General features: G+C 34.9%; 1 protein-coding gene and 1 pseudogene across 6 annotated transcripts in view; both read right to left on the reverse strand.

Annotated features, from left to right (window-relative positions):
• The window catches only part of ANKIB1 (ankyrin repeat and IBR domain containing 1), a 158,882-nt gene that overhangs the window by 26,439 nt on the left and 114,749 nt on the right, over positions 1 to 17,694 (reverse strand). For all 6 annotated transcript variants that reach the window (XM_033863070.2, XM_033863071.2, XM_033863072.2 and 3 more), the window contains 5 exons: positions 15,921 to 16,129; positions 14,653 to 14,741; positions 8,989 to 9,133; positions 7,161 to 7,327; positions 1,050 to 1,138 (listed from right to left, as the gene is read on the reverse strand). In XM_033863070.2, the coding sequence (XP_033718961.1) occupies positions 1,050 to 1,138; positions 7,161 to 7,327; positions 8,989 to 9,133; positions 14,653 to 14,741; positions 15,921 to 16,129 (699 nt within the window). The remainder of the gene's footprint in view (positions 1 to 1,049; positions 1,139 to 7,160; positions 7,328 to 8,988; positions 9,134 to 14,652; positions 14,742 to 15,920; positions 16,130 to 17,694) is intronic.
• LOC109548654 (small ribosomal subunit protein eS6-like) lies at positions 9,712 to 10,580 on the reverse strand (annotated as a pseudogene).

The raw sequence follows: 17,694 nt of genomic DNA on the forward strand, positions 1-17,694 counted from the left end.
CTGCTGACATTACCTACCACATCTCTGCTTCTGTGGATATGCTGAAACCCAACTCATATCTTGCTGCTGTCAGGAAGATTCCTTAACATCCTCTGTCCCCAATCTGAGTTAGTTGTTTCTGTTTTTGTATTCTCATCTTTATCCAACTGTGTTAGTTAACATATGATACTGTAATTATCTGACTGCTTCCCTTCTAGCCTCTGTACTCTTTGAAGGCTGGCATCATCTTTATTATGTGCTTTGCTCATAATAAGTGTAGATGAAGTGTGTGAATTCTTAATCCTCATCTGCAATACTTCAAACTAACACTATTCTTTAAAATGTTAAAAACCACCAAATTAGTTTTCATTTATATTAATTTTATGACAGTTGTCATAAAATATTTACTTCAGGAGGTGAGAAATTATGGCAAAGCAGATATATTTACTTGTCAAACATGGGAATTACTATTAGGAAGGCTAATTCAAACCCATTCTGTTTCCCCTGTGTCATTCAATCCAATCTGTTAGCTTCCTATCTGTACAATGGGACAGCCAGCATCAATCTCATAGCATTTGTGTGAGGATTAACAGAAGTAATATATTTATAGACATCTCAGTAAAAATCAGTTATAGACATGGCATTTAATGTAAGTAAATCTACAGAACCACATAAGCAAGAAATTAACTTGCCTTATCCTCCACTGTAAGTTTCCAAGGAAATAAGAAGCTTCCTCTCAGTACAGATCATACATTTCTTCTCATGAAGTACAGAAAAGCTAGTTAGCCCACCCCAGGATAAAAGGGAAGGACTATAGGAGCAGAACTTAAATGTGACCCCTGTTTACCCTGGAGTCCTAATAAGTCCATTAGAAACATGGAACCTGTCTATGCTTTCCCCCCCTGGGATCTCCAAAAGGATGTTGGTTAGAGGGGTTAAAAAGGCGGGCTCTCGCATTAACAAACTTGAAAACTTAAAACTTCATTTTTAAATGAAGACTCTAAGAAATAAAACCATGTTATCTTTTGAATGCTATTATAAAATATGTAGCTATCTAAAATTCCTCTTACGTTCTTCTGGTTTCATTTCAGTTATTTTTTGTAGCCAATTTTTCCATGTTTGGCAGTCACAAGGCTCATGGGCTTCACCAAGGCACTCCCTAAAGAGGAAAACGTGGAAAAGGCAATTTAAAAGTATCCTTCATCAACATCAAGGTAAAAGCACAGGTGGGAAGTACTGTTCCAAATGTAAAGTTGAGAACACTGAGGCACAGTGACTACTGAGAGATGAAGCATTTCAATAGAGGAACTGGAAGCATGATTCTAAAGCTCAATACCACTAGGACAGATTTTCTTTCATCAGTACATTTATTCACACATTTTAAAAAGTTCCAAATAGATTACCTAATATTTATAATTTAGCCTCTCATGCCTTAAGAGCTGTAAAGTATTTTTTATCAATTGGGTTCTGTCTCACTAATAGTTTAAATTCTTGCAATTCAATGGGTGTTACCCTGCCTAGCAGCATTGCCATTACTCAGGAGCTTGTTAAACATGCAGAAGAGCAGGCCCCATGAGACCTACTGATTAGAATCTGCATTTTATCAAAATCACCATATGACCCTTCTGCATTTTAAAGTTTGGGAAGTACTATTTTACATCACATTCTTGTCATTACTTTTACCTCTGAATCCCCAAGTAACAGCAAGGGCAATCTAACTTACTTTCAAGTTTGATAAATTCCAATTTTCTGTCTTATTGGAATTTGGCAAATTTTTATTTAAATAATTAAAACTGTAGCAATTTATTATTTGTAACTTAATTATATATTCTTTCTATAGGTATATAAAAGTCAAACATTAAGGACTTCCCTGGGGGTCCACTGGCTAAGACACTGTGCTCCCAATGCAGGGGGCCCAGGTTTGATCCCTGGTCAGGGAACTAGATCCCACATGCCACAGCTAAAAGATCCCTCATGCCGCAACTACAGATCCTGCATGCTGCAACTAAGACGCAGCACAGCCAAATAAATAAATAATAAATAAAATTTAAAAAGTCAAACAAAAATGACTTAGAGCCTTTACGAATTATTTAATTCAATATGACATTATATTCTGTAGCACAAAGTTAATCATTCTTAATAACAAAATGTCATTTTGGGCAAAGAAAAACCCAATCTATGGGTGCCATCATCATCACCAGTCTCATTTTAAACAAAGATCTTTTCTTTTTCTTAATTTTTTTTTTCTTGGCCAAGAGGCATGTAGGATCTTAGTTCCCTGACCAGGGATGGAACCTGCGCCCCCTACAGTGGAAGCACAGTGTTTTGTTTTGGTTTTTTTTTTACATCTTTATTGGAGTATAATTGCTTTACAATGGTGTGTTAGTTTCTGCTTTAGAACAAAGTGAATCAGTTATACATATACATATGTTCCCATATCTCTTCCCTCTTGCGTCTCCCTCCCTGCTACCCTCCCTATCCCACCCCTCTAGGTGGTCACAAAGCACCGAGCTGATCTCCCTGGGCTATGCGGCTGCTTCCCACTAGCTATCTAGTTTACGTTTGGTAGTGTATATATGTCCATGCCACTCTCTCGCTTTGTCACAGCTTACCTTTCCCCCTTCCCATATCCTCAAGTCCATTCTCTAGTAGGTCTGTGTCTTTATTCCTGTCTTACCCCTAAGTTCTTCATGACATTTTTTTTCTTAAATTCCATATATATGTGTTAGCATACGGTATTTGTCTTTCTCTTTCTGACTTACTTCACTCTGTATGACAGACTCTAGGTCCATCCACCTCATTACAAATAGCTCAATTTCGTTTCTTTTTATGGCTGAGTAATATTCCATTGTATATATGTGCCACATCTTCTTTATCCATTCATCCGATGATGGACACTTAGCACAGCGTTTTAACCAATGGACCGCCAGGGAAGTCCCTAAACAAAGATCTTGTTTACAAAGTTTAAGTTAAGAAGACATGCCAACTGACAGGTAGAGTCTTAACTAACTATGAGGTAACATTTCACTATATTAAGAATGTATCAATTCTACTTCATACCCATTAGGATGGCTACTATTTTTGAAAAACAACAGAAAATAACAAGTGCTGGGAAGGATGTGGAAAAACTGGAACCCTTGAGCACGGCTGGTAGGAATGTAAAATGATGCAGCTGTTATGAAAAACACTTTGGTAGTTCCTCAAATAGTTTCAACAGAACTGAAAACAAGGACTCAAACTTTTACACCAATGCTCATAACAGTATTCACAACAGCCAAAAGATGGCAACAACTCAACTGTTCACTGACATATGAATGGATAAACAAAATGTGCTATATACACTCAATGGAATATTAGCCATAAAAAGCAATGAACTTCTGATACATGCTATAACATGTAACGAATTTTGAAGACATTATGCTAAGTGAGATAAGCCAGACACCAAAGGACAAATATTGTATAACTCCACTTATATTAAATATCTAGAATAGGGAAATTCATAGAGACAAAGTAGAATAATGATTACCAGGAGCTGGGGTCGGGGAGGGAGGATGGGGAGCTATTGCTTAAATAGTTGTGGAGTTTTTATTTGGGATGATAAAAATGTTCTAAAATGGATAGGGGTGATGGTTGCACAACACTGTTAATGTACTTAATGCCATTGAATTGTATACCTAAAAAAATCACTAAATACCTGGAAAGAATAACTTAATTTTCTTAAATTTCTGACTTATTACCAAATCTGGCATTTGGGAAACCTTTTCCATAACTGTGGTTTTATACAGCTCCTTAGTAACTTAGTGATAATTTAATAGACATTAATAAAATATTGCATTGATTAAAAGTAGAAGTAGATAGTATCTACAAAGTAGATCTTTCAAAGTAGATCTTTGAAAACTAACACATCAGAGAAAATAAGCCTCAACTTCTCCAAAGTACAGTACAGTGATAACAATGCTATCAGATGTAATAGGTGACTGATAATCTGGATTATGCCATGTGTAGGAAGACAGAGTATTCTGACAGAAATAATGAAGATACTGGAATGTTCTACAGATACTGGAAAACTAATTTCCTGAAGAAAGCTTTAACCAAGACACCAATGACTGGTAGCAAATACTCTGACAGACAAACTGTAATTACACAGGATAGTGGGAAAAAGCATTCTAGGTTCAGTTATTAAGGGCACAGAACTTGTTGGTGAACAAGTTATAATAGAAGGGGTTATCCTGTGGTGGGAAGGAAAATGCCTACTCCTACCTTCCCTCCCAACAATGAATATATTCAGTTATATCCAAGCAGACATCTCTTGGGGATAGCTCTCAACTGATTCTGTCACACGTAGTTCTTAAAAAGAAGAAACTGTTATTGGCATTTCTTGTGGTTTTTGCAATCATTTTTAGAAAATATTTTTGAACTTTGGGGGGAAAGAAAGAAGAAAACCCTGAACCACATGCTTTTATTTTATAAAGATCTCTCTTGCAAAGCTTCTTTTTGCATGAAGCAGACTTTCTTTCTCTTTGAAACACTAGATAAGTAAGGGCAGCAGAATTCTACTTAGAATTTCCTTTTTTTCTTAGAATTTCTGACTATAGGCAAAGCTTTTATACTATATGAATACAAGTAGGAAGCTATGTAAAAACAAAAATTGCAAATTAATGCTTAGAGAGGTGAAGCAATGTAAAAATCCTAGAATATACATATATCATATACCTACATATATCAATCCTATAGCTTAATGAATTTCAAAAATGAAAGGTAATAAAGTTAAGTTCTGAATTGCTATGTCAGAAAATAATGATACTATTTGCTAAGTTATCTACCACCCTTATAATAGCAGAAGGAGTAAATAATTACCAAATGTGATCTTAAATCCATGTGGTCATCCACAGATCCCTTAAACTGGGATAAAATTCCAAGTAGGGCCTGTGATCTTGGCATATAGTTTCCAATGGATACTGAGTATAACCAGCCTGATATTTTGGGGTGTGAGAAAGAGTAGCTGACATATTTTCTCCAAACACTAGACTAGAAAGGTACAGTTTATAGCATCATATATGTTTATTGGCATATATAGCTTTTAGAATCTAATCTACCTTGGTAGGTTTTTCCATTAGTTTCCGTATTTTCAGTCAAACCAAACTTACTACTTGCAGCATACAAAGAGAGGTGGGGAAGAATACAAGAAAGTAAAAGCTAATCTACAGTGAAAACTAATAAAAGCTAGGCCACAGAAACCACAGAGTTTAAGAAGACAATGCCAATCACAGATTTTTCTTTTCCTTTCAAAATTTTATTATCCTCAGATGTTAGCAAATGTTATCATCTTCTTCTATACATTTTACTAATCTATGTTTTCCATTTTTGTAGCCTCTCCACCAATCCTCTTAATCAGCTTTTTTCATCCAGGGGTGCTTACCTGAACCAGAGGGCTCAGAAAATGATTTTCTGAAGGATAGTACATAATTAGTACTATTCTAGATGGGGTGCTTTAGGGCACTAGAGCTTAAGTTTCTCAAGAAACTAACTTCAAAGAAGAAGCTCCTTTATTTTCTTCTTTTAATATTCTTACTAATAAAGTAGATTCATATTAATCTAAGGACAATTTATATGCAAACAAGTAAGCTTGTGTGTATTCAATAACTCACTTCTCATTTCTGTTGCTGGATCCTTATCTCTTCTGGTGGGATAGTGAGGTAGAATTAGGACTCAACCATCAAACAGTAAAACATGTAAAACTAAAAATTAGGAATTTGCTTTTTAAATGTTTTGAAAAATTATCTTAAGGCATGTGGATATAATCTATTATTCAGTATTTTGTTGCTATTTTACTTGCTGAACCTGATTTAGCCATGAAAGTAGTAAACGTGGTTTTCCTTTCATTAATCACTATATTCAAGCACTTAGCCAGAAGCCTCGCAAGCTTTTTCTGTAAAGGGCCAGATAGTAAATATCTTGGGTTTTGCAAGCCATATGGTCTCTGTCACAACTACTCGATGCTGTCATAGCCTGAAAGCAGCCACAGACAATAGGTAAACAAACTGGCAATGAGTGGGTGTGGCTGTGTTCTAATAAAACTTTATTTTTAAAAATTGGTGCAGACACTACTTTGCTGACACCTGACCTAGAATTCAGTGCTATATATAGCTTGGCAGTTCAAGAAATATTTTTAGCTAATGATAATGATGATGGGGTTAAGAAATAGACCTTTCACGGTAGGGATATTTCCATAACTGCCTTTTTACTATCTAGCAGTGCTACAGTTTGATTTTGGTTTCTGATAAGCATACAAGTAAAGATTAGAGTTTTATATCTACCTCAAGTACAATATTTCCTTGCATATGTGATAAATCTGGAAATGAGCAAAAAGCATAACAAATACTATTTCTTCTTCTGATCACTTAATTAACTAAAACTAAAACAGTTATAATTGAATAAAGTATAACGCGGATGTCAGACAAACATATAGTCAAGAGACTATACATAGTTACATGGCCTATTCATTACTGATTTATCATCAGTTCATACTTACTAATTATTTATCAGGCACTAGAAATTAAATAAGACACAAACTGGTTCTTAACTGGTACTGTGCATTAGAATCACATAAGAGCTTTTTTTTTTTTTTTTGAAGCCCCACTCCAAAATCCACTAAATCAAAATATCTCTTGTCGGGGTCTAGAATGAAAATTGGGAAAAGCTGTCTTAATACTAAATTCTGGGCATGCCTGGTTAAGAATCACTGCTAGAGACTTCTACTTTAAGAAACGATGTTAAACTCTAAACATTTTCTAATCTATGGTGAGTAATTTGGTATTAAAGTTCAAGTGCATGGGCTCTAGCACCAGAGCTGGGCTTTAATTCCATTTCTGCCAATTCCTAGCTGCATAACCCTGGGCAACTCCTCTGTGCCTAAATTTCCGTATCTGTAAAATGGGTATAATAATATCACTCCGTTCATAGCATTGTTAGGAGAATTCAATATTTGAAAATATGTGGCAAGGTGGCTGGCACACATCAAGCACACAATAAATGTAAACTATCACCACTCTTTACATATTTTTTAATGAATAAGAATGACATCAAAAATACTACAATTTAAAGGCCTGATTCAAAGTATAAAGTCTCTTTAAAAACTGTCAGAAAGGTGATTAGGCTATTCCAACTTGTCTTTTACTGACCAGCAGAAGAGATGTCCTTTTCCACAGTCCACAGCAGGGGCTCTGAGCAAGGGGAAGCTGAGTGTATCAGACCCAGATGTGTTTGACCCTTGTTTTGTTAGTCTGACTGCTCTTTCACAGCCTGGAGTAGGACACCATTTAATGGCAGGGTTATTTTCAACAAAGGCCTGTTTAAACAGCAATAACAAAACATAACAAAACATTTTAACTCTCAATTCTAATAGGGAGTGTACCCCATACGTCAATTTACTTTAAAGCAAAAACAGAGTGAAATAAAAAAACAAAGCATAGTCAGTCTCAAGAAACACTTAAAATAGTATTGGGATATATAAAATAAGAAGGAAAAATGTGGCAATTACCTTAGTAATGACATGACTTTTAAAATTTATGTTTTCTTTAATCTAAAAACCAAGTAGATGATGATAGAGTAAAAATGCTGTAATTTAAATACAGAAAATGTGTAATTTAAAAATGTTTGCTCATACAATGTGCCACTTTTCTGATGAAAAATAATTTTTATAAATAGAATCTTGTGATTATTAGTTGCATCAGAACAGTAAATTTCTAAATGGTACTCTAATAATACATAAAAATCAATATTATAAACATAGAATTACCATATGATCCAGCAATTCCACTTCTGCATATATACCCCAAATAATTAAAAGCAGGAACTGGGATAGATATTTGTACACCCATGTTCATAGCAGCATTATTCACAGCAGTCAAAAGGCAGAAACAACCCAAATATCCATGGATGAATGAATGCATAAACAAAATGTGGTATATACATTATTGGACTATTATTCAACCTTAAAAAGAAAGGAAATTTTGATACATGCTACAACATGAATGAACCTTGAAGACATTATGCTAAGTGCAATAAACCAGACACATAAGGATAAATATTGTGTGATTCCACTTATATAAGATGCCTAGAATAGTGGAAGACATAGAGACAGAAAGCACAACAGTGGTTACCAGGGGCTGTGGGAAGAGGGAATGGGAAGTTAGCGTTCAATGGGAACAGAGTTTCAGTTTGGGATGATGAAAAAACTTCTAGACATGGAGAGTGGTGATGGTTGCACAACAAAGTAAAAGTACTTAGTTCACTTAAAACTAGTTATAATGGTAAAGTTTATGTGTATTTTGCCACAATAATAAAAAAAAGAAAAATGTAAAAAAAAAGTCAATATTAAGATGCTTTCTATGTTAAAGAAACAGTAGGACTTCTTTTTTAAAAGTCCATGTATTAGGGATTAGACCATAAAAAAATCTGAACAAGACAGTTAAAATGTAACTTTTAAATCACACAAAGGTTTGCGTACACTTCTGAATAACTCCTGAGTGAAAAAGAAGATGGGGAAAAAAAGATGAAATAAACATTATAATTTGTTTTATGAAACTATTACTTGAAATTAAAAAATCCATAAATTTCCAAGTTGATAATCTTTATTTCTAAATATTTACACTGAGGAGTAAAAATATGTCTTCTGGAAAATTTAAAATAGTTACTATTTACTTTGAACGTTATCTTGATCAATCAGTTATAAAAGTTCAACATGCAAATCAATGAATAGTTTGGAGCGATAGTTTTATTTTTTTTGTAAACTACTATTATGGCTTTTTGCTTTTACTTCTATCATGATTATAAAATAATGCTTTAGTTTAAAACTATAATTTAGGCCACCATTCCTTTATGCAGTTTTTCTGACAAAGTCAGAGTCCATTACTTTGTTTTCAAAAATAAAACAAAAAAATTAAAATCTGTTATATAGGTTTAATAAAATTTATATTTTGGAAATCACACAGATAATTGGCAGCATACCTTAATATCAAACTGTAGGTATCGTTTGTCCATCTCCTTAGAAACTACGCTTTCTATGATATCCACAGGAACAAGTTGGAAGCAATCATATGCAGGGCAGAAAATGTTGTGAGCTTCACCTTCTTGAATTTTCAGATTCAAAAACCTATTAAAATTATCAATGGATAGAAAAAAGGCAAGGATATAATTTGCACATTCTAAGAATTTTTTCTTGATGCTGAATTTTCTGTTAGAGTATAATTAAAATATACCAATGAACAAACTGCAATATCAATTGTAATACATTAATTCATATAATTCACAAACACTGAACAATTATTACCTGCCCAACCATTCATTATATATGTATGAATATTTATATACAGATCTATGTTTTATAATTTCTTTAACTTTGTTTGCTTTATCCTCTTTAAAAATTTGAAACAATATATTTAACATTAAAAATAGAAATAAGTGGTTTAGAAAGGTCATATTCAATTCTCAATATTCTACACCTTTAAATTAAAGAGAGCAATGGTACAGAATTAAACCATAGATAATTCAAGAGATTTTTGAGGTGGCATTGGAATACAGCATAACTTTTTGAAGAAAAGGTTTTCTGCTTATATTTCATTTAGACAAATATTAAAATGAGTTTCATGTCCTATTCTAGGCACACTAGTTGAGGTAGTACAGAAAAGACATCCTGGAAAGTGGCAGGAATCTAGCCCAAGGTGAATTAAGTAGTTAACAGCAAGATTTTTTTTTTTTTGATGTCTGATCGTATTTATTTGTTACTCTAAGAACATCTCATTTTTGACTGGACTCAGACTTAGAAGTAGAAGCTCTCAGAGAGGACAGCCTCCGTCTCTTGGCAATCTGTTCCTGGCGTTTTTCTTTGGCCTCCTTCATTCTCTTGGCCAAAAGTTTAGCATATTCTGCAGCCTCTTCCTTATTTTTCTTAGTACGCTGTTTCTTCAGAGCAATTTGCCGACGTTTGTGTTACAGAACACGTGGAGTAACAAGACGCTGAATCTTGGGTGCTTTGGTCCTAGGTTTCTTACCTTCTTTGTTTAGGGGCTTTCTCACAACATACTGGCGGACATGATCTTTAGAGAGATTGAAAAGTTTGCGGATTCTGCTAGCTCTTTTGGGCCCCAGGCGATGAGGCACAGTAGTATCAGTGAGTCCAGGAATATCCTTCTCCCCTTTTTTACAATGACCAAATTGAGAACGCTCAGATTGGCATCCACAATGCAGCCCCGCACAGATTTGCGCTTTCTTTCTCCAGTCCTCCTTGGTCTGTAACAGGAATGCCCCTTACTCAGTAGCAGGCAGACTCGGCCATGGGTCAAGACACCCTGCTTCATGGGGAAACCCTGTTTGTCGTTCCCACCACTGATTCGGACCACATAACCCTTCCATTCTTCAGCCAGAGCGTCAGCACCAACTTCTGTGGCCATACACTTCTCATAAAAGGTTCGAAGTTTTCGTTCATCGTCCACTTCAATGAGTTTCTGGCAGCCAGTGGCCGGGAAAGAGATGTTCAGCTTCATTCTGAAGCTGCCGACCGCCTCCGAGGCGCCACGAGAAAGAGCAACAGCAAGATTTTATATTAGAGAGTTCCAGGTCTGCCACCAACAAGTTATATGACCTTAAGCAATTCATTTAACTGTTCTGGGCCTCAATTTCGCTATATGTAAAATGGAGATAACAATATGTACTTCTCAGGGTTGTTATACAGATTATATGATATAATGTATGTGAAATATTTACATGGTGCCTGGCACAGAAAAAAGAATTCATAAATTTTAGTGAGGGTTTTATCATTAATATTTCCCATGGAAAAAGAAGAAATAAACTTTAAAAAAATTTTTTATTTATTTATTTTTGGCTGCGTTGGGTCTTTGTTGCCGTGTGTGGGTTTCCTTTAGTTGCGGTGAGTGGGGGCTACTCGTTGTTGTGGTGCACGGAATTCTCATTGTGGTGGCTTCTCTTGTTGCTGAGCATGGGCTCTAGGTGTGCGGGCTTCAGTAGTTGTGGCATGCGGGCCCAGCAGCTGTGGCTCACAGGCTCTACAGCGCAGGCTCAGTAGTTGTGGTGCACAGGCTTAGTTGCTCCATGGCATGTCGGAACTTCCTGGGCCTGGGCTCAAACCCATGTCCCCTGCATTGGTAGGCAGATTCTTAACCACTGCGCCACCAGGGAAGCCCTGAAGAAACAAACTTTTTTTTTTTTTTTTTTTTTTGCAGTACGTGGGCCTCTCACTGTTGTGGCCTCTCCCGTTGCGGAGCACAGGCTCGGGACGCACAGGCTCAGCGGCCATGGCTCATGGGCCTAGCCGCTCCGCGGCATGTGGGATCTTCCCGGACCAGGGCACGAACTCGTGTCCCCTGCATCGGCAGGCGGACTCTCAACAACTGCACCACCAGGGAAGCCCGAAACAAACTTTTGAAGTGTGAATTTCCCTTGCCTGAGGAGACATATCCAAAAAAATATTACTAAGAATGATGTCAAAGAGCTTACTGCCTATGTTTTCTTGTAGAAGTTTGTGGTTTCAGGTCTTGCATTTAAGTCTTTAATCCATTTTGAATATATTTTTGTGCATGGTGTGAGAGAGAGTAGTCCAACTTGATTCTTTGTATGTGGCCGTCCAGTTTGCCCAGTACCATTTATTGAAGAGGTCATCTCTTCTCCATCGTATATTCTTGCCTCTTTTGTTGCAGATTAATTGCCCATATAAGTGTGGGTTCATTTTTGGGCTCTCTATTCTGTTCCATTGATCTGTGTCTGTTTTTGTGCCAGTACCATACTGTTTTGATAACTGCAGCTTTGTAGTAAAGTTTAAAATCAGGGAGTGTGACAACTCTAGCTTTGTTCTTTTTTCTCAAGACTGCTTTGGCTATGAAGGGTCTTTTGTACGTCCATACAAATTTTAGAATTATTTGTTCTAGTTATGTGAAAAACGTCCTCAACAATTTTTAAAAGTGTAAAGGGATGTTGAGACTAAAAGTTTGAGAACAGCTAACTGCAGAGTTCCTTTTTTCACATAGCAGGATTCTCTTCCTTTTAGCTATGAATAGGTTCCCTGTAAAGTTAGATATAATTTACCTTAATACTTATAGTCCCCTGTCAAAGTGCACAACGTACTTAGACATAGTTACTATATAATGATGTTTTTGAATTTTATGTATTCTAAATACATCAGAGCAGGTTTAACTATCTCTGGGGAATTAAATGACAGAACTGAGAAGACCTCACTGAAGAAAGGATCATCTCTCTGTGAGCCAGTCTACTAATTTTCAGCAACATAGAATTTCTCACTAAATTTAAAAGCAGAACATAGAGTTGATGAATGTTAGTAAAAGAGAGAAACCTGGGGCAAACTTTACCTATATTTTTATCTTGTAGGTCAGGTTCACAGATTATATCGTAAGTTCCCACTGTTTATTATCAAGCTTAGTAAGATGGTAATAACTAACATTTACTGAGTGGTTACTATATGCCAGGCCCTGTTCTAAGCATTTTCCATATATTAAGCCATTTAACAACAATCCTATAAAGTACTCACCACTGTCACCATTTTATAGTTTAGGAAATTGAGGCACAGGAAGGTTACCACTTAGTAAATCAACAACTAATCAGTAGCAGGAAGGATATTCTAGGCTGGGTAGAAAATAGTAATTTCTCTTTCATTTAAGCCCTTGGCATAGATGCTTCAAAGCATCTGTATAGACTGATGAGATAAGGGGGTAGAGAAGAGTAAGATAAATTAAGATGTTTTCAAAACTATCTAGGGACCTTTAAAAATTCTTCCTTGCTTCTTAGACTGAAGAGTTTTTCTATATGCCCATGAAAGGACTGCAATTAATTTTAAAATGGTTTTATTCACATACGAGTCACTCAATCTGGTACTTGTTTTACTGATGCTTGATTTGACAAGAACTACCTGGTAGGAGAGAGGAGGAATATCCTAGGTAGGCTGATAAGGTACCATGGAAAACAATAATTAGAGCTTTCAAATTTAAATCTTACCATTAAGTATGGGAGATGGTTCCTGTGATAGGAGTTTGGAGAGGAAGGTCAAGGAAGTTCAAGAAAATTCAAGTAAATCCCTTAGAGGGGCTCAATTTTCACAGAGAAATCAACATCAACAGTAACAAACTTGGTAGAACCCAGATAATACTTCCTAATATAATACAGTTGACAATTTTAAGCTAAATAAAGTACTAAACCTGTGGAAGATTTTCTGTGCTCAGAACCAGCTCAAAGTTTGCTTTGTGTTGTGAGTTCTGACCTCTGCCAATTAATTTATCTGTATCAGCTGCACTGATTTGATCCCATCTAATTAGATTCAGAGTAGAGTCTAATCTATGTTTTAAAAAGAACAACCAGATATTCTTACTTATTCTGATTTTTTTTAAAGCAGATTATTTTTCCCTTCCAAATAAATAATATAAATATAATATACAAATCCATTTATACAAATATAAATCCAAATATAATCTTCCCTTATATCCCAATTTGGAAAACAGATAAAGAAAATGTACTCAAAATGAAACCACAGTGACAGAAAGAAGATCAGTGGTTGCCTACAGGTGGGAGGTGGAGGGTGGTGGTGGAAGGATAAGAAGGAGGCAGAAAGAGAAGGGTGGGAGGGATTTCAAGGAGAAATGAGGAAACTTTTGGGGGTAATGGATATATGCATTATCTTGATTGTCATAATGGTTTCATGGGTATATATGTATGTCAAAGCCTACTGAATTATTTATTTTGAATATGTGTTTTAGTGTATGCTATCCATACCACGACAAAGTTATTAAAAAAAAAACAACAGAAAATTTCCTCAGGTTCTTGCTCTTTCACGCAACATGGTATTCCCTAGTTCCCTATACTTGGTTCCTAGTATTCTACGAAAAAGAACAGTTTGAAAACTTTTTCCTTAAATATTAGTGATATGCTTTGCTGAGGTCATAATCATTAGATTTACGTGTCTCCAGAGATAACCTGATAACGTATTGCTCATTATATTGATCTTCTTCATTTAGTTTATAAACCTCTCTCAAAAAGTACAACATTAGAGCAACATTAATGGATGGTGAGAAAGTATAAATCTTGGCAAGGTAATGGGAAGGAGAACAGAGATAAACATGAGGAGGAAAATAAAATTTCAGTTTGTAATATAGACCAACCATGCTTAGCAGAGACATCTAACTTTGAATTGATTAAAAAGGAATTTTAAGCGTCCATATTCTTACAGATTTCCAAGGCTATCTGCTTGTCACAAAAAGTTCAGAGAAAGCGTAAAAACAAATGCTTAAACAATCTTGGGATATAAGAAACTGATCCTTGATATTGAGGTGCAGCCTTAAAATTTACAATAGATGAGAAAACTTATTTACCTACATCTGCTTTGTTCCCCAAAGTACCTTACATTAAGCAAAATAACCTTAATTACTAAATTAAATAATTTTACTAAATTAAATAATTTTACTAAATTAATAGATAGGAAGATGTCAAAATAAAAACAGAATTCTTCTTTAGTAGTAAAATATAACACATTTGAGTGTAACTCTGAAACCAATATAAATAATCCATATCATTAAATACTGAAAGCAAGCAATTTTATTGCCAAATCAGAGTGCTATCATGCAGTAAGAAATACTAAGCTGCACATATACTCACGACTCCCAACATCCTCTACAAAAGTCATGTCCACAGGGCATATCCACTGGGTCTTCAAATACAGAAATACTGCACATACAAATGTCACACTGGAAGTGAAGAAGAAAATGATTTAAACAAAGTCATACCTTGGAGATAGAACATCTCTTTGTTCATTAGCTTATAGCAAAAATACTAGCATAGTAATTATAAACAGTGTTTCAAAGTTATAAGGGAAATTAAAGTTAGTGTGCCTACCTTTGACTAAATAACAAATATCATGCTTATCTCATTATAAATTATTGTGGGATTTAAATGTTTTAATGCAAAAGTGAAATTCTTAAATTCCAAACGTATGTGTTAAATTAGCCAGCAACTATTTGTTTGGAAAAGGAAATACAAGGAACAAATCATTGCAATCTATTCAAGTCAAGATCAAATTGCTCCTTGCAAAATAACCACTTCAATATCATGTCCTTCACCCTATACGCACCCCAGAAAATCTACAAAAACGGAGTAACTCTGTTTTTTCAATACAGCAACTCAGGATATTCAGAGGAGCAATTTAAGGATTTCTACCCAGGGAACCATGCTACAAAGCTGTGTATCTTCTAAACAATAACTACCTTTATAATGTTACAGATGTGAATTACAGAAGTAAGATTCTGTTTTCCAAGAAGGCCCAGATAAAATCTGGAGTGCATTCATATTTATAACATATTTTGTGTGGCTGAATTATTCGAGAAACATAAAAAGTTCCTGTAACAGTACACCAATGGTTTGCCAATTAAAAATGCACACAATGGCAGTACTGTTTCTCAATAAAAAGCAAATATTTATTTTGGAAATGTATCCAGATGACAAACTCCAGAAGTTTTACTGAAACAAATACATAATCATCAACATATGATAAATGTCTTCAGAAAAATATAAAAATATTTTCATATCTTTGGGTTTCAGGTGCCTATCACAAACTCAACTTTTAATATTTCAGTATGGTGTGCTCAAAATTTTAAGCAATTGGAGATTTTAAGTGAAAATATTGTAGATGGTTTTCCCAAATTCTCTTATGTTTTGTTTTAAAAGAGAAAAAGAAACCCCTTTTGCTTTTCAATCTGTAATTCAGAGATCTCAAAAATAGTCTGTGATAATAAATATTTACCAAAGCATGAAATAATTGAACCTTTTAAGTAGGGTATAGGATTCAATTACAAGAATTATGATTAGAGGTTCCATGAAACAATATTAAAACTAAAACTATGGGAAGTACACGGAATACTAAACCATACCAAACTGGTGTCCAAATCCCCAGGAGATAAACTTATTTCATCTGGAGACGTGATGGAAGAACGTGTAGTCCTTGGAGTTCTTGGAGAAGGGAGTGTGTCCCAGGCATTATACCCACTTGGTGGTGGAGTTGGCATTTGAACACCTGATCGTTGGCAGCAGTTCTCTGGGTTGGACATCCAAGCTTCAAGTAATTTCTCCCTGTCCCAATCTTTAAGAAAAATAGAATGGATATCTCTCAAATAACAGAGAAAATACGGTGATGTTTTAAGAGCTTCATAATAACAAAAGAGAATAAGTTAGAGAGATATAGGTCATCTATGGAAAAAAAACTATTTGTATCAAAATAGTAATCGCAAATGAATGTTTATGATTTTATATCCATTCATATTTTTAAACAGAATTTAAAGTTTTATAATTTATCATGGCTTACAACCATGTCAATATCTAATAATATGGTCAAAATTTTCAGTCATTTCTACTAATAATCAAAAGTGGTGGCTCACATGTCATTGGAATTTACTAAATTTTTATAGGTATAGGTTTGATTAGGCCATTTTACTTTTTCAAGAATAATATGTAACTTCACAATTGGCCTCACTGCTGTCAAGTTGTAAAATGATTACACAGCTAACTATAAGCATGTCAAAATGCCAACAAGTCCTAAAACTCATTTGATAAACAGCTTGAAAGCAGAAGGAACTTCTGAAGAGATTATGATTATAAAGTTTTAGTGAATTTGATATAAATTGCACATTAAGTGAGACTGATTCTGACTTAACTAAAAAAAGGTTACCTTCCTAGTACAAACACTTTAAAAATAGTCAAGTGAAGTATGTTATTATAAGTCCAGAGCCATAAAAACCTAACCCATTCAAAACAATAAACTGATATAGCCAATGATTTTCCCAGGTGTTTTATATATATATTTCATTTACTCCTCCCAACAAACTTTTCAATCATTATTGAGGTGAAGAAACCAAGACTCAGGGAAATTACACAACTTGCCCAGGCTCACACAGATATGAAGGATTTGAAACAAATTTCTGTGACTCCAAAGCCTGTGTTCTTTCCACTGCAGCCCAATAAAGCATAGGGTCAAAAGTAATATGAGTCAATTATTTACCATGGGCCCATTCTATATCATTTTACAAATCAAATACAAATAACTGTGAAAACTTTCTATATAAGACTTTTTCAACCATATGAAGTCAATATATTTGGTGGTTTACCAGGATAATTATGATTCAGACATGCAATGAAGATACAGTGTGTTTCCATATGTGCAAAGGCACAGAAATATAATGGAGAGACATGAGCAGCTCTGTAAAGTTACAGTATACTATATTGTGGTTTGGGGAGATGGAAGATAAGATTGAAAACAGGAGTCATTACAAAAGAAGAAAAATCCAACAACTGAAAAACACTGCACATGAGTGCATTCTAGGAAATGTTGCTAAATGGACCTGAGTGTTTTGATAGGACATTACAGGCATACCTTGGAGATATTGCAAGTTTGGTTCTAGACCACTGCAATAAAGCAAATATAAAGCAAGTTATACAAATTTTTTGGTTTCCCAGTGCATATAAAGGTTATGTTTACACTACATTGTTTTTTTAGCTATAATGCTATTACACACTTAACAGACTATAGTACCTTAATTAAAACACTTTATTGCTAAAAAAACACTAACCATCATCTGACAATGTAGGGTTGCCACAAATGTTCAAATTGTAAAAAATGCAATATCTGCAAAGCACAATAAAGCAAAGTGC

This window comes from Tursiops truncatus, chromosome 9 (assembly GCF_011762595.2).
Source record: "Tursiops truncatus isolate mTurTru1 chromosome 9, mTurTru1.mat.Y, whole genome shotgun sequence".
In the NCBI taxonomy this organism is placed as follows: Eukaryota; Metazoa; Chordata; class Mammalia; order Artiodactyla; family Delphinidae; genus Tursiops; species Tursiops truncatus.